Raw genomic sequence first — 20,780 nt, forward strand, 5'->3', positions numbered from 1 at the left:
AGCGATAATTACAAAGAAATTAAATTTCTTTGTAATTATTTGAGCAAATTGTTTCTGCAACAATATTTTAGTGTAGATCATGGCAAGGATCATGGTAAAACCAGCCACAAACCATAACCACGTTGCACGCTAGACTTGGCCGTACATTGTGTCTGGTTTTTGCGGGTGTGTGTGTGTGTGTTTCAGAGCAGACGTGTCAGTGACATCCAGAAGAGGTGGTCTGGTTAACATGTTTGACGTGTGTGGTCACTCGTCACGACTTGCAATGACATCCGGCGGATATCACGTACTGTTCCAGTAATATGTTATACAGTTCTGGGAATATGAACCTTTACACTGTAGTTTGACACCAAAGGTTCAGTAGTTTGCATGACGTCATCGGTGTGGCCAGCCCTTGGATCTTATTTTCTTCTCATTGCTTCGTTATTGTCCTTCCTGTTAAATTAAACGATAAATTAGCAAACACTTCCAGCAATATGCAGCCTCATTTAGACAAATGTCCTTAAAACGTAACCTCAAAGACGTGAGAATAATCCAAAATGCTTAATAGCACACTTAAATGGTGCTTTAATGATGTGTGTGATTATCACACAGTTACCAGCTGCTCATTTAAACCTTTAAACTACCTAACTAAATGGCAAGAATAATACATCAGGGATGCATGCAGTCTGTAGCAACATTCAGTTTCAGACAAATACAAATTCAGGCCATCCGTTTTTAAATTAGTCGAGCTGTGCTGTAGCTCCACCTTTCATTCTATATCTTCCTACCTGTGGTGCGTTGCTAGAGATTCTGGACCCATTGTACAGATTTGCTATGGAGTCTCAATCAGGCCCCCCAAAGGACATTGTTGGACACTGATGCTTGACCTTGCTTCCTACCAAGACCAGATAGATAGCAACGGTACCTTTTGAAGATACTTTGTTTTGTCTTAATTCCACAGATGTGGTCACATTAGCTAATTTTTGTGGGCAAAAAGGTCCATCAATTCATATGACCAACTTGAACTCGATGCAAAATCTGTGTGGGTGAACCTTTGCCCTCATGTGAAATTCTCAGTTGTGTGGATTTCTTTTGAAATGAGAAACAAATGTTGTTCCATCTCTCATTCTTCCTTTTCCTACCAAGACCACATAAGGTAGATAAGAGCACTCAGCATGTTCCAAAAAATAGACAGCAAAATCATGCTGCTACTTAAGAAACCTCATTACATTCATGAGATTTTGGCGGAATTTTGCAGCCAAAAAGGTTCATCACCTACTGTCAGTAGTATAACGATGTAGGAAGCACAGCTCACACAGAAGTCACTTTCAAACCAGGCAGCTTTCTGTGGATCATACTCAGTGCAGTGTATCCACATAACCAGCTTGAACCCGTTGTGAAATCTGCATGAGGAAATATGAATATGAGGAAATAAATGAATTCCATTTGAAATAACTAGATTTTGCTAAAACTGAAACGTACGTTGCAAGTGCAACTTCTGCTTTCTTCTCTATTGCGACATCAGAGTAAAACTGCGTTTTGAACAAAAAAAAGTTGATTTTGTCAACTGGGAACTGATTGGATCATTGAATTCTGATTTGCTAATTGGTACGATTTCATGCGAGCAGTTTCTGGAGGGGAAGTCATATAGCCCCGCCCGGTGCACACATCACCAGAGAAGAGATGTCGTTGTTAAGGGGAAGGAAACGCAATCCCAGAATGCATCAGGGTAAAAAATGTCCTTAGAGATTAGAATTGTACTCTCTTTCAGTGCCAATATAAACTCTGATAATAGCTCAATCTAATTTAAAATTGACTATTTAGAGCTAACTAGAATATTGTGGTGTTAGCTTAGCAACATGCTAACATCAAGCTTTGAAATCAATTGAGTTGCATCATAGACTTCGCATAAGAAATCATATCTTTTTGCTTTTAAACAGTGTTCTAATCTGTCACTTTAGATTTAACAGGTTAGATAACAGTTAGGATGTTGCCTTGGTAGACAGTATGGAAGCTCATATGTTTTGAAACAGAATTTAAGTGTAAGTGTGTGTGTGTGTGTTTGTAAGTGATCCCAACTGGGAGCTTTAATGTTTGGAGTCAGAAGATAAAGGAAGTTTGATAAAATGACTAATGGTTTGTTTTCGTGACCTAATGTTGTTGTTTTTCCACAAGTGCATGTCTGTCTTGAATGATGCTCTGAGGTTCATTCGTATACTGCGACCCCTGCTCTCTGATCTCCATATATGCGGGGAAAAGCAAAGTCGGTTTCATTTCAGACAGTGAGTAATAGGGTGAATATCATAAAAAAGGGACATTTAAAATATACATTTTATTTCTTTACTCCTAAATGCATAACTTATGGATTCATGGCTGGAATAAACTCATTTGCACGGTCTCACACAGTCAGACGCATTCATTTTATTGAGAACAAAACACTTTTGAGGATAGCAGCCTCAGTGGATTTGATTTAATTTTCCTCTCCTTCATCTTAAACATCTCATCTCTTTTTAGCAGTCTTCATGCATAGTTTGCTGCAAAGACACTCTTTGCAAAGTAGAAACTCTGAAGATTAAGTCTGCGAGGAAGCCCACAGGACAGAAAATATCTCAAATGAGATATATATTATTATCTTTATCCTAGACAGCAATGAGGTTAAATGAATATCAAGGTTTAAAGATACAGTCCCACAAAAGCATGTGAAATGATTTCGGACCCTGCAAAAAAACAAATATGTGCCGCAGGATATGTTATGCTTTAGGATGTTTTGATAAATTATATATACAGTATATTAAGCTTTGAAGTTTGTATTCTTAATATTGAATATATATTATTTAGATCTCTTGGTTAAACATCTATTATAATCTTATTTTGCGCCAAAACATTTGCCTACGTTGAGCATTGCAAATCTTTTTGAGGTTACATTTCATTTAGGATGCTGATGTTGAAGGCAGCTGTACGTAGGCGGTAGACAGCCAGGCTAGGTTTTGAAACTGAGCCATTATCTTTGTTTGCGTTGTGCGGCTCGCTGCTCCTGTCCATTCTTTGTTTTCGGCGATTGACTTTGGTCACCGCTTAATCAGACATCCTGTAATCCAGGGCCAGCCGTGGTTAATGAGAAACCACATGGAATGTAGCTAGAAGTCAATGAAACTTTCCACTTTATTAAGTTTATTCACATTCTTTTTTTATGTTGTCTGCAGCTTAGTGTTTCATTACCTTGGCCTGCAAGACAGCCTTTGTAATAGGATGCAATGGCTGCTGTGCACTTTTTTAGGGGATACTTTTGTGATTTAAAGCACAACCTGGAAGAAAAGGAGATTTCAAGTGCTCTCATTGCTCCTTCTAGCAACACCTTGTGACTTAAATGTTTGAACATAGGAATATGAGTAAGGGAGGAAGGTGATTGCACCTATGACATGCACAAATACATGAAGACAGCTCTCTAAACCCATAATCATAACTGCCCAAAGTATAATCATCATTTACATTGAACTTGGGGCCAGAAAATCCCTGAGGGCCCAAAATACTTCAAGTGAAATCAAAGAGGTGTAATGTCATTTCAAACTAAATCTGACCAAATCATAGTTTGTTCAGAGTTTGTTGTAGTGGTTCAAAACAGCTCACCAGCTTCATCTTCTTTGATGTGCATGCCGTTTCAACTCTGCACCGTACATACAATAGGAATGTGCATCTCCATAACTGAGGCCAATGCGATACACATCTCGATGTACAGCCAACGATACGATACATTCAAGATATATATGAAGTAGCTACCAATGCTAGAACTGCTCTGAGAGTCACTTCATGAGCATTTTACCGTTTGATTTGAGTAAAACGTGCGTCATATCATATACACACAGAACTGTAAAGGTATTCCCGAAACCCGTCAAAATAAAAGTTCGGATTAACTTGGAAGACACTGCGGCAGAAATATATTAATATTGTTCAGCAGAGTGTACATGTTACTACTAGCTACTATTAAAATTATTAAAACTCGTATTTTTTAATTAATGATCACACAACATTTCTTCCATGTTTTAATTTTAATAGTAACATTTTGTTTGCCAAAATAAATAAAGTTTTATTTTCAATAATTTAAAAGAAAAATGAAATTAATGTTTTATGCCTTCATTTGAAAACCAGATACAGAACACAGGATTTCTGAGGAAAAAGAAAACATTTCATAAGGCTGTTTTAAGAATAAATTTGAATAAACTAAGTAGTTTTTATGCATTCAAATAATTAGACATACTACAACATAGAATTTAATAACAATAAAACATATTGTGAAAGAAAATAAAACATACACTTATGAAAGTGGATAAATATTTTACATTTCTTGAAGTCTTTAAAAACCTAGAATAAATAAATAGAAATGATGATTCTGTCTGAGCTATGCGTTTTAAAACGAGCACGCACTGGTGTAAACTGAAAACTATTTGAGCTTTATTAAAATGATTTGTACTGATTTATTGTGTTGGCTATATTTTGTTCCTTTGTGCAGTGGCTCAGGAGATGAGTCTTTGAGTCTGTATACATGTCAACAAGCTGAAAAAAATAAAACCAAAGTTTTTTGAGATAATGTAATCTTGTTAAAACTGTTTTCATAAAATTGGTATCGAAAAAAGTATCGTTCAGGAACCGGTATTGAACTCAAGGTATCGGTATCGGTATTGATATCGAACATTTTTGAACGATACCCAGCCCTAATCACATCATTAACTTTTATGCAGATGCACCGATGCAAATCGGTGAATCTTACCATCTCTAAAATGCAAATCTCTAAACAGGATCTTGACTGTCCAAAATATAATAATCATTTACATTTAAGTAGGGGCCCCATGCTATATCTAGAGACCAGAAAATACCCTTAGCAACAACCCAGAAGGACCTAGCAACCACTTTTCAGTGCTTTAGCAACCACCCAGGGGTGCATTTTCCAAAAGCAACTATAGTCACAAGTTCCGTCATTACCAATAGAGTTCAATAGAACTAACGACTATAGTTAGCTAACAATGTTTTTGGGAAACACACCCCAGAACAGCATACAGCCATCTAGCAAAATGTAATCAACCACCCAGTGGCTGGATACATAAACTGCTTAGATCAGTCAAGACTGGTTGTAACTTTTTAAATTCAGTTAGAAAAATCTAGATTGGTCTAATTTGAATCTGAAAAGTAAGACTGATTACCTCCTGACTAACCACTAGTTGGACAAACTAGTTCTTAAGACATAGTCTTAACATAGGGGCTATGTTTATGCAACTGGCCCCTGAACCCCTTAGAAACCACCTGTCAGTGCCATATCAACCACCTAGCAACATCTTAATAACCACATAGACCAAACTAGCAATGCCTTAACAACCACCCAAGGGTGCTTTTCCCAAAAGCAACTATGGTCACACGTTCCTTCATTAGAAATGGAGGTCAACAGAACTTGCGACCATATCTAAAGATGCTTTTGGGAAACTTCCTTGAAACCTCCTTACAACGTCTTAGCAGCCACCCAGAGAAAAAGCATAACACCACCTCCCAGAACATTCTGGCAAAAGCATAGCACCACATTAGGTAGCACCCAGAACTCCTTTGAAATCATCTAGCAACATCTTACCAGCTACTCAGAACATTCTATAGCATGATAATCTATGGTGAGCTCTGGAGCTCCTCATGCTTTGACGTGGAAGTCGTTTGATGTTCATTTCATCATTCAGTCCATCGAAGTCAGACACAAGTAAAAAAACATGAGTACACTGGAGTGCCGAAACTAACAAAAAGGAACTTTGCAGTGACTATATCATGAGTCTTTAGTAACCATCCAAAACAGCCTAGCCACAACCCAGAACACCCTAGAAACTACAAAGCAATGCCCTTGCAACTGTCCAGCTAGAAAACCCTATCAAACAAAAAAAGCATGCACTCACATCCCACCAAAACATCATAGCAACCCCATATCAACCTTCTAAACTGTTTAGAACACTTTGGCAATTGCATAGTAACACCCTGGCAACCACTGGCACTGTTGCAGCATTGTAACACCACTCCCAAATTCTTTTTTGACATATGAAATGAATGAAATCTAGAATGAATGGATGGTTGAAGGAATTCACAAACTCGAAGCAAACCCACCACTCCAGATCACATTTCCTCAGCGGCTTTGCGAGCGTGTGCTTTCACAGACTAGAAATTGAAACACAATCCTCGGCCCCCCAAACCCCCACATCCCCTAGTCACATCTGGAGTCAATCAACAACCCAAAATAGAAAAGACACCAAGCGATAAGAGGCTGCTTTCGCTCTCTGCCTCATAGATACATGTGTATCAAATTAGTGCCACTTCCTGTTTTAGTGGTTTATTAACATAAATATATATTTTGGTGCCAGTACTAACTCAAGGAAGTTTTGGAACGGTTTGTACAGTGAAGTTGGGTTATTGGCGCTAGACCGGCATGAAGGTTTTATTACCGTCATGATGGTTTGCTTGGCTCAAAGCCACAGAAGAAATCCGTATCCGTGTGTGTGTATGAGTGTGTGTGCGTCAGCCACCCAAGTGTGTTATTGCGGAGCACAGACTTATCAAATTCCACCATTTTAAAGAGAAGTCTGGTTTAATTCCCCTGGTGTGAGACAGCAAGCCTTCTCAGCAGAAAGAGAGATGGAACGCTTGTGTGTGTGAAAGAGAGAGAAAGCGTTTTGTGCTCTGCATGGTTGGAGATTGTTCAAGGCCGCTGAGTTCTGATGGCATTCAGAGGCCAGGGGCCTGATGTTGTGGTACTTTTTTAAAGGTGATCATATCCTTTAGGGAAATCCTCTTGAAGCTGTTCCAGAACAAATCTGTCCTCAGAGCCGATAATGTTGTGAAAGCAGTGAAATTCGGTTCTCTTTTTGTCAGTCTAGCCAGGTGTGGTTATCTTCAGCCTGCACCCTGTTTAGTAATTTCCTCACTTGCTTGACACTGTTCCTCTTAGCTTGTTTTGTGTTTTCGATGGCTCAAAGCACACTTTTACATCCCGTCTTACATTAAGGCTATTAAGAAGACAGGCCCTCAGCTGTGTTCATTCATGTAATCTTGAGTTTATGCTTACATTCTGCCCTAAACCACTCACAGCTTATTACACTCTCACATTAAGCTTCAATTTGACGCAATTTGCATTCAAAGGCACTCTTTTCGTGAGCTTAAGTTTGACATGCAGCTATATAGAAGTTCATCTGAGTTCCAGTGAGTGCAGCCAAGTGCTAAAGCTATGCTGGAGTAAATCTGATGAAAAGGTGCCATATTTCATCTCAGGATCAAAAGAAAAATAAAGAAAATAAAGAGCATTTTAGTAGCATTTCTATCTATCTATCTATCTATCTATCTATCTATCTATCTATCTATCTATCTATCTATCTATCTATCTATCTTTAGCATGTTATTTTCATCAGAACTGCATTAAAGGGATAGTTCACCCAAAAATGAAAATCTGATGTTTATCTGCTGACCCCAAGGGCATCCAGGATGTAGGTGACTTTGTTTCTTCAGTAGAAAACAAACAAAGATTTTTATCTCAAACCGTTGCAGTCTGTCAGTCATATAATGGCAATCAATGGGAGTCACAGCTTTGAGAGAAAAAAAAAAAAACATACAGACAAAACCAAATTAAGCCCTGTGCCATTTGACGATAAAAATCTTACTGTTTTTCTGTATTTTGATCAAATAAATGCAGCTTTGGTTAGCATAAGAAAATTCTTTAAAAAAATAAAATAAAACATTTAAAAAATCTTAAAGATTATAACATTTTGAACAGTAGTGTATGTGTATATGGGTTACAATTTACAGTTGCCCCTGACTTCAGTTACTTTTTGTCACGGTCCTGCTGGTGTGCCCTAGTTGGCCACCAGATGTCACTGGGTGTTTGCTTGAGCACATGGCTTGATGTTTGTGGTTTGTGCCATGTGCTCTCCTGTCTATTGTCTGACCCCGCCCTCCTTGTTATCTCATTATTGTTTCTGTGACTTCACCTGTGTCCTCCTCGTTTGTCTCCCTATTTATTCTCCTGGTGTCTGCAGTCCTGTGCTGTTTCGTTATTTCATGTCAGATGTTTATAGTCGTGTGTGGGTATGTTTACATGTACTCCAGTTCTCTGCCTGCCTGTTTTTCCCCCTCGGGGTGGTTTTTGTTCAGTTTTTGTTTCATTTTATTATTAAAAGACCCACCATTCTCCTGCACTTGAGTCCTTTCCTCATCTCTCTTCCAGAGCCGTGACACTTTTAACCAGTAACTTACAGATAAAATAGATGTTTGATTTTAAAGGCACCAAAAGCTACCTCATATAGTTTATTTTCTATTTATTAATGTATCTATTTATTTATTTAAATATTCTTAACTACATAAAATGCAGAGAGAGAAACCAGTCTTAAGTCGCTGAGGTATATTTGTAGCAATAGCCAAAAATACACTGTATGTGTCAGGCGTTGGTTTCCTTTCAGTTCTGTTTTGCCCTTATTTGGTAGTTCCTGTCCTAGTTTAGTTAATCATTCATCCTATTCACCTGTTTTGTGTTAATTATCTTGTTTACTCCTTTGTTCCTGTTCCTTTATAAGCATTCAGTTTGGTTCTAGCCTTCGTCGAGTCTACAAAGTAAAGCTATGTTTAAGCTGCTATTTCTGTTGTTAATTCATCTGCATGATTAAAAGAACCTGTTTATTCTTCTTCCCTCGTCATCCTGTATTCTTTCCTCAGCAACTCATAACAGTATGGGTCAAAATTATTAATTTTTCTTTTATGCCAAAAATCATTAGGACATTAAGTAAAGATCATGTTCCATGAAGATATTAAAACATGGAACAGTGGTGAACCTTCCCAGGAGTGGCCGGCCGACCAAAATTACCCCAAGAGCGCAGCGATGACTCATCCAAGAGGTCACAAAAGACCCCACAACAACATCTAAAGAACTGCAGGCCTCACTTGCCTCAGTTAAGGTCAGTGTTCATGACTCCACCATAAGAAAGAGACTGGGCAAAAATGGCCTGCATGGCAGAGTTCCAAGATAAAAACCGCAGCTGAGCAAAAAGAACATAAAGGCTCGTCTCAGTTTTGCCAGAAAACATCTTGATGATCCCCAAGACTTTTTGGAAAATACTCTGTGGACTGACGAGACAAAAGTTGAACTTTTTGGAAGGTGTGTGTCCCCTTACATCTGACGTAAAAGTAACACCGCATTTCAGAAAAAGAACATCATACCAACAGTAAAATATGGTGGTGGTAGTGTGATGGTCTGGGGCTGTTTTGCTGCTTCAGGACCTGGAAGACTTGCTGTGATAAATGGAACCACGAATTCAGTGGTCTACCAAAAAATCCTGAAGGACAATGTCCGGCCATCTGTCCGTGACCTCAAGCTGAAGCGAACTTGGTTTCTGCAGTAGGACAATGATCCAAAACACACCAGCAAATCCACCTCTGAATGGCTGAAGAAAAACAAAATGAAGTTTTTGGAGTGGCCTAGTCAAAGTCCTTACCTGAATCCTATTGAGATGCTGTGACATGACCTTAAAAAGGCGGTTCATGCTCAAACCCTCCAATGTGGCTGAATTACAACAATTCTGCCAAGATGAGTGGACCAAAATTCCTCCACAGCGCTGTAACAGACTCATTGCAAGTTATCGCAAACGCTTGATTGCCAAAAACAAACATTGAAAACAACACAAAAATGGGACACTGAGCACAAAACCAAGCTTCTTCTATGGCCATTTCAGTTCCCTGATGTAATTCTGGATGAAGGAATGGTCTCTGATCTCTTGTCAGGTGTTCTCTAACCTCATCAGGCATTATATGAGAAAACTCTAATATTATTTTGGCAAATGGAGGTTTCAAAAAGTATTGAATAGGGGATACCGTTAATTGTGTTAAATGTGTATTAGAGAAAAACATTTATCTCATAAGGATATTTCCCCCCATTTTAAATTCTTATTCTCCAGTGAAAGGTTAGATTTTTGTCATTTTTTTAAATAATAGATCAAGTTCAAGTTTATTTGTATAGCGCTTTTTACGATACAAATCGTTGCAAAACAGCTCTACAGGAAATTAAGTTTCCACAATATATTAACAATGCAGATTAATTTTCACAGCCTTTGATCATATTTACCAAGGGTACCAACAAGTCTGAACATGTGTGCGTGTATGTATGTATGTATGTATGTATATGTATGTATGTATATATATATATATATATATATGTATGTATGTATGTGTGTGTGTGTGTGTGTGTGTGTGTGTGTGTGTGTGTGTGTGTGTGTGTGTGTATATATATATATATATATATATATATATATATATATATATATATATATATATATATATATATATATATATATGTTTTTAGTTTTTTGGTCGAGCACAAAAAACATGAAAAAAATCATAATTATTGCAAACTTTTTAGTTAAACAGCTTTACCTAACTCAGTGTAATTGAATGCAATGTTGAAAAGTGTTTTATTCCCCTTGGACCAGAGGGAAGCGACCTGCCACAGTTCTTTCTTTTAACATCTGCCTGTTTTGGGCAAAACAGTACATTCTTCGCCTAACACCTGTACCAATGAGAAGTTTGAGTGCATCTTGCATTACCTTAAATGAGCGTGTAACCAGAGTCTGAAGGATGTGAGGGTTCGTTCAGGAAGTAGGTTAGGCTGTATCAGCACCTGATGAGGCAGAAAGAGTCGGTGAGATATGTGTCTCGCTGAGAGCACGCTTAGCATAAGCAGAACTTAATTGATGTCTTAATTGAAAAAATGCTGTCATGAAAATTCAATGCGAGTTCATCATAGAAATTAGATGTACCTTGCTGGTGAAATGCCTTATGGGTAACGCTGCAGAGCCGAAATGGATTTCCTTCTCTCTTTAGATTTATCGGCGGCATGTGTGCTGCAAGGTCTGTTGAACGCCATCCAAATGAATTCAGCAGACATTTTCAGCTCAAAGCAAATTTTTGCAGTCAACCTCACTGACACCAATTAGAGTCATATATAGATCACTGCCGACTGTTCTCAGATGCCCAGGATGAACCAGGTGCTTTTGTTCCTTGCAGGCATTTGCTTTGATCTCTTATGAAAAGTTTTTATGAGTAACATGAAAGAGTTGATGAGTCTGTTATCATATGATTAAGTAAAAGTTTTGATTGCTAACAACTTCATATATTTTTCAGTGCTTTAAAAAATAGAATGATTTATTTTATGTGTCATTAAAATGTATAATTGAAGCGTTCCTTTGCAAAAACAGGTAACTCCGTTTTTAACAATTCTCAGAAATCATGTTTTTTCATCGTGCATTCCAATTAATCTCAATCAAACTGCAGTTTGGTTATTTTGACTAGGTTAAAAAAACAGCTAACTAACACAAAAAAACACAATAAAAACATGATAAAATAAAAAACATGATTTTTGAAAATTACAAAAAAAAAAGGGAGTTATGTTTTTGCAAATAAACTCTTAAATTGTAGATGTCTCTGAACTCTTTTTTAGTGTTTATTATTGAATACATTTCATTTTTGGTTATTTTCAGAATACTTATATGTATTTCAGTTTATATGCAAGAAAAGTAGGAACAGAGTTACTAATTTTAGATATACATGCAAATGTGTGTGGAAAAAGAACTATGTACTTTTTTTTAAACTTTTTTAACCATACTACTCACAATAATATGACAAAGCCATAAAGTGTCTATATTTATTCACAGACACACTGTTTTCCTTTGTGCTTATGCTTTAGATTTTTATTTTTTTTTTGTACTTTTCTTTGTGCTTTTCACGTCATCCTACATTCTGATCTTTTAGCATTGTATTTTAGGCCTCGGGGCATGACGTCTCTTGGGGTGTTAAACAGTTCCAAGGAGTGAAATGCAAAATCAATTCACTCCAGCTTTTTGCATGTATGTTTTACATAAACTTGCCGCATGACAAAGCAATTGCTTTTTGGATTTAAGCCCTTTTTTGATGTCCCTGGTATGTCTCTGGTGACATGTGATCCCTACAGGTGAGACTCTCTTCAAAGGCCCCGTCAAGACAGGCCATTCCAGATAAGGATGATTACAGCAGCTCATCCCAAAATGAATTCCAAAGGTCAAGTGTCCTGAGAACTGCCTATACAACTACAGAGGAAAAAATGCAATGAAAACCTTCACTGTTTATATCAAGTCGTTCAGATTCAGATTAGTCACGGTGTCTGAGCACTACAGCGCAGGATGTTTTGCTCTACAGCCAGGGAAGTTGAGATGGTATGAAATCAGCCGTGAGGACTTTCCACTCCAAACGGCTAATAAAGTGCAGCCAAGGTGTCGATTCAACTCATGCATTAAAATCATATATATCTGATCCCTTTCAGATCTAAGGGAAGACACACACACACACACACATGGACCTGTTTGTGCCTTACGGATTGTTCAGAGTTTCAAATACACAAGTTTTATTCATTGGTCATAAAATAATAATCAAGGTATGAGCTGGAAATTGGAGTATTTATTGAGTTACTTTCCAGTTAGTCTCCACTAGCCGTAGGGATGATGCTCGCATCGCAGTTCTTCTCTCGTGTCAGAATATTAATCTAACCAGTAATTCCTTTGATAAAGTTACGCTTTCAAAATTCTCCATTCAAGGCTCAGGGGGGCCGTTTTTGAATACCAATGGATCAGTGCTTCCTAAATTGAAACAAAACAAAGGAATGGAATGAGAAACGGATAGAAGCCGTGCAGGATTTGGGGTTTGCAGCTAATCACAGAGCGTTCGGATGTAGATGAGGTTTGTGTGCCTTTGTCAGGCAAAGGTGAGGGTGACCGTGTGTTTCAGGGGGTTTTAGAGACAATGAAAACAATTCTTTTTGATTTATGGGTAGAGAGAGACTCTCTCCAGAGAGGGTGGAGGAGAAAGGTCTCTCTAAAATTAGACCAGGTATTATGTGCTGTGATATAGCTTTATCACACACCCTCATGGAGCGGAATAACTCTGTTAATCAAACCGTGTGTCATGTCACACCGCCACAGCAGGTCTGCTCCACATATGCAGATGTGCATCCTGACCTGGAATGTTTACAAGTTTTGGGCAAGGAGGTTTATAATGCGCTGCAAAAAATGTACTTGAAGGAAATCTGTGTGACCAGTATTTAGCATTAAAAAGACTGTAAATACATGGTATATTTGCTGCTTTGATGTAGCTTATATATTCTGGTTTCCTTTTTTTTTACATATATTTTTTACGTGTTTTTAAAGTCTTCATGAAATTAAAATTGACTCTGTTTACGTGAACAGATTAATTCCCATTACGAGGTGATATTTGACTCCTTAAAGTGATTTACAGGGAATTTTGTTTTTACCTTTGTAATGGCATTTTTCTAACTTTATTAAAAGTATGGCATCTTTTATGTCAAATTCAAATTGGACGTGTTTCCACTCTTTGTAACACCATTTTTCTGTACACTTTGCATATTACGGTAGTTTGCTCCTCATCTGATTTTCTGTAACCAAACCAGTTGCAAATTGTGGAGGTAGCACACCAGACGCGAACGAAGCGTTAAGCGCGAGTGATTTACATGTTAAGTGAATGCAAAGACGCGAATAGACATCCTGCCACGCAATTCGCGCGAATGACGCAGCGCGAATTGAGCGTTTAGAGCGAAATTCTATGGCAGTCATACATGTGCGCCTGGCAGAAGCCCCGCCCATGACGCGAATTCGCGTCTGTTGTGCAGTGAATTTCACGCGCAAATGAAGCAAGTAAACCCAAAATGTTCACGCGTCCAACTACGCGCGAATAGCGCGATTTATTCGCGCAAGTCGCGTCCGGTGTGAACGCACTGTCAGCCTCACGTCTGCCTTCCGCCATGCTTGTTTTCACTCCGCACGTGAACAGTGAATCGGGTGCGCACAAAACTACGTCATCAACTAGACTTATCGTTATTATCGTGAGGAGACAAATTTTTATCGTGAGGAGAATTTTCAACGGTATATCGCAATCGATAGGATATCGCCCATCCCTACTCAGCAAGGTGTTGAATATATCTGTAAGCACATCTGTCAGCTGTGCAGCACAGTCTCTCAGAACACGGCCAGGTATGTTGTCAGGACCCGCAGCCTTGCGTGGGTTAATCCTAGATAGGGTCTTCCTTACGTCGGCTGGAGACAGACAGAGCACCCGGTCGTTGGGAGGTCTGGGCAGTTTTTGTGCAGGTGTGTCATTCTGCATTTCAAACCGTGAATAAAAGTGGTTGAGTGCATCGGGGAGGGATGTGTCATCATCACAGCTGTGGCTGTGGCGGGGGCTTGTAGTCAGTGATGGTCTGAATGGCTTGCCACAGGCTCCGTGTGTCTCTGCTGTCTGTGAAGTGATTGTTGATTTTTCGAGCATATGACCGTTTTGCATTTTTAATGCCACAGGACAGATTGTCTCTTGCTGTTTTGAGGGCTGCTTTATCTCCTTATCTGAATGCTTCATCTCTGGTCTTTAGCAGCCCACGAACCTCTGCTGTCATCCATGGCTTCTGGTTTGCACGTGTAGTGATGGTCTTGGTGACTGTCACATCATCAGTGCACTTTTTGATGTAAGCAGTCACAGTTTCAGTGTACTCATGCAGGTCTGTGTGGTTGTTGTAGGTGGCTGCCTCTTTAAACATGTTCTCTTTAAACTGGATGAGGTAGCATCCTTTGGCCAAATTGTGATGAGTTTTTGAACCGGTTTGGCAAGTTTGAGAAGTGGTCTGTATGCTGGGAGTAGCATAACAGAGATGTGGTCCGAGAACCCGAGGTGGGGGCGGGGTACAGCCTTGTAAGCGTTCTTTACTGTTGTGTAAACAAAGTCCAGTGTGTTGTTTCCCCTTGTTGCAAAGTTCACATGTTGGTAGAACTTTGGCAAAACTGTCTTTAAGTTTGCGTGGTTGAAGTCACCAGCTATGATGAAAAAGCCATCGGGGTTATTTGTTTGTTGTTCACTGATGGCGCTATACAGTTCACGAAGCGCGTCTTTAGCGTTTGCACACGGGGGAATGTAAACAGTGACAATAACAATGGCCGTGAACTCCCGCGGCAGATAGAACGGTCGACACTTCACAAACATAAACTCCACCAGCGATGAACAGTGTTTTGATAATACAGCAGCATTGTTACACCAGTCTTTGTTGATATACACACACAAGCCACCTCCGCGGGTCTTACCAGATAGTGATGAATCTCTATCCGCTCGGTAGCTGGTTAGCCTGTGCTGCTGAATGGCGGAGTCCGGGATGTTGTCGTTTAGCCATGTTTCGGTGAAAACAAACACACAACAATCCCTTGTCTCATGCCGTGTAGACCGACTGAGTTGAATTAAGTCCAGTTTGTTTTCCAGAGAGTGAACGTTTGAGAGCATGAGTGTTGGAAGAGCCGGTCTTGTGGGGTTAGCCCTTAGCCTAGCTCGTATACTTCCGCGCTTACCACGCTTCCGTCCTCTCTCACACCGCTTGCGACGCTGCCTTGTGCGGGTAGCGTCAGTAGTCGAGGCCGCGGTCTCGAGGTCCGGCTCCAGCAGTAAACAAAGGCCTTGTAGCTTCTCAGTAGCCGCCGGCGAGAGTTGGTGTTTGTACGCGTTGCCGATATCCAAAAGGCTTTGGCGATCATATATGTGTTTTGGAGTGAATTCCTTGTGAGTTGGCGGTAATTTTACACTATTTGGAGACGAACAGATGACATTAAAAGACATAAAAGCACCGTCTTTGGGACCCGGAGCAGCCGCTGCGTCTGACCGCGCCGCCATCTTGGATCATTCCAGGAATAATGGCTTTAAATCTAAATATCGGCATCGGCCTGATATGGTCTTGCCGATAAGAGGAATACATTAACTCACATGTGTTTAGGGTGTGCTTGTGATTAGATCATGTCAGCAGTGTGGCTCATTCTTGAAGCAAAGTTTTGTCTGAATGATCATTAGATTCACTGATTTAGAAGCTGAACTTAATCTGTGAAAGCATGTACAGAATGAGGCGTTCGGTGTGTGATAGAGTAAACAGTAACAGCATGTGCAACGGCAGCAGTGACAGCCTCCCCCAGGTCCTAACGCCCGGTCGGTAAGGAGATTTAATCTTTAGGGGGCGCTGTTGGCCTACTTCTAATTAAATTAAAAGTAAAATAGCGTACACAAATAACATTTATACTGTTAGATGAAAACAAATTTGATGAAAAATATCGGCATATCGGATATCGGCAAAATCCAATATCGTGCATCCCTACCTAAAATTCAAGATATTGGGGCATAAATGCCCCTGTATGTGTTTTTGTTTCATATTTATATTATAAGGCATAGTTAAGCAATGTCACATGAGCAACGGGTGCTGTTTTTGTCCTGTATAGCATGAATGCAATTGTGATATTTCTGCATACAACAGTTTTATTAATAAGTTGTTAAGTTATTTTAGACACTTTTATTGTCTGTTTTTGCTCACTTTTGCCAATGAAAATATTATCTATAAAGCCACAGCAAAACTGTTGTGCATCATTTTTAGGTGAACAGCCCATTTAAAACCTCATTAATCTCACTGCATTATTTATGCAATTTATAATTGCAGTGTAAATGCATTCATGCCACCTCTGTGGTGCAATAAATACCAATTCAGTTGCAGCAACTGAAAATAAAAAAATCATGGCAATCCTAGCCTGTAATTTTGTGTGAAGTCAAATGCAATATTTATTTGTAAAGCTACTGTTTGCAATGTTTATTTGATGAAAAACAGTGGATGACCAATCAGAATCAAGGACTGGAACTAACAATATAATATAATAAAATATAATATATAATATCATAAAATATAATATATCATATCCCTGGTTTGAGACCTTGGTGTTCACATTGACGGCAGACTGGACAAACAACACTGAGACTCTTCATATTTTTAAAAAGGGCCAGAGCAACAAAATCTCAGGTTTTTCTCAGGTGTATGTAGCTGCACATTGTAGTGAGTTGGGGCTCTGGGAGTAATGCCGGAGATGAACAAGCTCATCAAGAAAGCAGACTTTTTTACTGGAGAGGAACGGAAGCATCTGGAGGTTGTAGAGGAGAGTAGAATGATGTCCAAGCTGCTGGACAACATCATGGACCGCACTCTCCACCTCCTCCATGACATGCCTGTAGGAATGAACAGCATGTTCAGAAGTAGGCTGATTCAGCTGTGCAACAGAAAGCACTAGAGGAAGCCAATCCTAGACATAATTCATCAACCATGTGCAGAGGCACCATTGACCTTTAGAGAATTAGGACCCTGCTCTCACTTATTCTTGGGGACAACATGAAAAAATCGTAAAATGCATGCATGCTTTTAGAGCTCATGATATAGAGATATAGAGACATATTTCATATTTTAAATGCATGCCTATTATATCTGTGGATGTGAAACTCCTACTCTGCTTGTTGAGGGCCATATTGCTCTCAGCTCTGACAACGTCGGTGTGTTTCATGGCCTGTTTTAAACAAAAAGCCCTTTTCTCAAGTTTACAGTGTTCATATTATTGTGCATTTTTCTTAACTCTTCACTTCTTCACAGAAGTTAATGTAGTTTAATGAAGACTGTACGTCTGTACTTGACTGTTTGCAGATACAGAATGCCGATGATGTTCTGATCACACCCTTGGAGAGATTCAGGAAAGAGCAGATTGGAGCAGCCAAGGTAAGTCATCCTATATCCCTTCAGACAATAACCAAAAATACCATGGTATTTGGTTAGGTACCAACGAGGCTAAAATATGCTACTGACTTATTTATGCTTGTGTGTGTTTGGAAACGTGTTTGCGTTTAGACAGGACAAATCTTGTTTGGATATATTCTGCTAAAGTCTCCTACTGGGTTATTTATGATTTAAATTATTCCTTATAAGGCTTTTGCTGTTAGCATGTATTGATTGATATAATAAATTCCTGAAGATAGTAATATTTCATGAATGTTTAGCCATTACAAGAGTGCCTTAATACCTAAAAAGTACCTAAAAGTGTATGTTTGCCCTGCTATTTATTATTTAAAGTATCTTAGAATACCAAGTAAATACCGTAGTATTTGAATACGGCAACAATTCATTATTTAGGTGTACATCAAAATACTGTTACTACTGTGTATTTATGATTTAAATTATTCCTTATAAAGTTTTCATTGTTTGAATGATTTGATGCATATATTAAGTACCTGAAGATAGTAATATTTTATGAATGTTCACAAACTTTTATGAAAGTCTGCCTTCATACAACTAAAAGAAAGGAGCTTAGTACTACCACAGACTTTTTGCTAGTACTGCGTTATTATGTGAAGTAACAATTGAGAGCTATGGTAATACCATCATTGTGCCATGGTACAGTCACCGTACTTCACAAAAGTGGTATGAACAGCTTTTCTTGTTTTAAATTATGAAATTGAGGCTTATAGTGCTTTCAATGTGCTGTATTGTGTAGGCCATCAGGTGCATCTTTTGTAGCATTGTTTGTTGAAGAAACAAATTTGTGAACCTAGCATGTTTCCTAAATATCTGCAAATATATTATGGTGTTTTTATGCTTTAGTTCAGTCAAAAAATGTATATAATGTCTTTAAAATAGTTATTAAGCAAGATATATTGTGTGGTAAAGCATAAATAAACCATCTTCTTAAAAATATTTTTATTGTATGTTTTAATGCAGATATTGTGTTGTACTGCAAAGTACTGTGGTGGTACCATAGTAAAATAATGAAATCATATAAGAAATAATATGATGTGCACCTAGACACAAAGATACTACACAGCATGGCAAACATGGTAAATGAATTGCTCTTTAGTTAGTGGTATGAAGGAACTCTCGTAATGGCTAAACATTCATAAAATATTATTATCTTCAGGCATTTAATAATAATAAATTCAAACCATGCTAACAGCAAACACCTTATAAGGAATATTTAAAATCATAAACAACGCCGTGGCAGATTTTGGTGGAATATAGTCCAAACAAAACTAGTCCACATTCTAAACACAAACACGTCTCCAAACACACACGCGCACACACTTGGCTGCATCGCTGTAAGGTAGAAACTAATTATACATTAAAATAAGCAACATCAAGTCTGAAAAGAGTCTGAAAGATCACACGCACATATTCGCTCACACATATGTATAACTACACTCAGTCCGAAATAAATATATATCTATACACTCAAACACACATGCTGAGTGTTTTCCTTGGGGCGAGTATTAGGTTCACCCATCTGTACATAACCCAAGCCCTCTGATTTATATTCCTACCTCAAAGCCACTTTTGATTTATTTTGCATGAAAAGGGTTTGTGCTTTGTGGAAGGTTCACTTGCAGGACCAAAGGACCACTATTCTCTCTGCTTTTGTGCGGATGGGTGGACACAATGCAAGCATAGATGGATTCTCATAAATTGAGATCAACCAGTGTGGTGTTGTGGAGCTCCCTCTTACTTTTCAGTACAAAAACAAACTTGCAAAAGAGGCTATTTAAAGGGTAGTTTACCCCAAAATATCAATTCTGTCATTATTTCCTCCCCATGCGATTCTTTTCTTCTGTGAAAACCAAAATGAAAAATTTAGTAGAATATTGATGCTCTTCCATTAAATGGATTAATTTGTGAAATGTGTAAATCCTGTGTACAATATTAAATAGTTTTTTGTACATAAATATGGAAAGGAATGATTCTAGAAACAAAATCTTTTCTGCTCGTTTCATGAATTCACATTGTTCACTGCAAATCCTCACCTGTGGCAAAGCTTTACTTACATATGCAAATAATACTTTGTGCTAGGATTAATATCACTAAGGTCAAACACTTCCGATTGTTTCCGATTCAACCTCTCTGCAGAAAATGCTCTTTTCACAGTTGTCACCCAAGTCTCTTCTTTCACTCTTTTATCTCCTTTTCAACCACTTGCTTTTAATAGCTTTCTTCTCTACTATAAACATACTCTAAATGTGGAAAATGGATTGAACACTAGCTGTGGAGTCAGGAGCCTTACTAAAGGATTATGGGAATGTGGAGGATCGGCCGGCTGCCAGACTTCCTTCTTGCTCAAATTTTGTGTTCAGAGGGTGGTTGGGAGGTATAGACGTCCTTATTAGGCAATTACAGCCTCGCTGTAGCTCCAGCTGGTTAACGGAGCGAGGTCAGTGGCCGATAAAAGGGCCGCTCAAGCCCAAAGCCTGAACAATTTATTTCCTGTTGGCCAAACACTTCGGCACGTCACAGGCACAAGGTTTTTACTATGGGAGAGCAATTACGTATGGCTCGTCAGAGCTCAGAATCACAAGCTGTGCAACTTTAAAGGAACATGAGGACAGGTTTTGTAAAATTGTACTGTTCACCCTCTTCATATTCAGCTACATTGAATGTATCTTTTTTTATGCTGTTTTAAAACAAATACTCAACTTATTGGTATTTATTTAGACATTTGTCTTCACTTTTCCCTTCCTCTGCAAATGTCACTGGCACAAATCTATCCCAGAAAAGGAGTTAATGATCTCAGCTAATGGTTTTAAGACTGGCGTGTGTAATTCCCTGTGAGCCACGTCTCATAAAACTGGCCCCAACAAGTTATCAAATCAGCATATCAGCCCAAAAACAGATAGATAAATAAATAAAGCTGCGGCCTCAAACTGGACCACTAACCTAACATATGTCGATACATTTATTGCCAACAGTATTATCTAGTACACTGAACTAAAAACTACAGTAAGCATGTCTTACCTTGGGCATGAAAATAGGTTTGCGTAGTTTATTGATAATAAAAAATGTAACTTGCCAGTTTGGCCATAGAAACCAGCTGGATCATTCTACAAAA

General features: G+C 38.6%; 1 protein-coding gene across 7 annotated transcripts in view; it reads left to right on the forward strand.

The window, feature by feature from the left end:
• LOC306888430 (rho GTPase-activating protein 42-like) overlaps positions 1–20,780 on the forward strand; it is a 125,340-nt gene that overhangs the window by 54,702 nt on the left and 49,858 nt on the right. For all 7 annotated transcript variants that reach the window (XM_079446723.1, XM_079446725.1, XM_079446724.1 and 4 more), the window contains exon 4: positions 17,561–17,632. In XM_079446723.1, coding sequence (XP_079302849.1) covers positions 17,561–17,632 — 72 coding nt within the window. The remainder of the gene's footprint in view (positions 1–17,560; positions 17,633–20,780) is intronic.

This window comes from Barbus barbus (genome assembly GCF_936440315.1).
Source record: "Barbus barbus genome assembly, chromosome: 22".
NCBI lineage: Eukaryota > Metazoa > Chordata > Actinopteri > Cypriniformes > Cyprinidae > Barbus > Barbus barbus.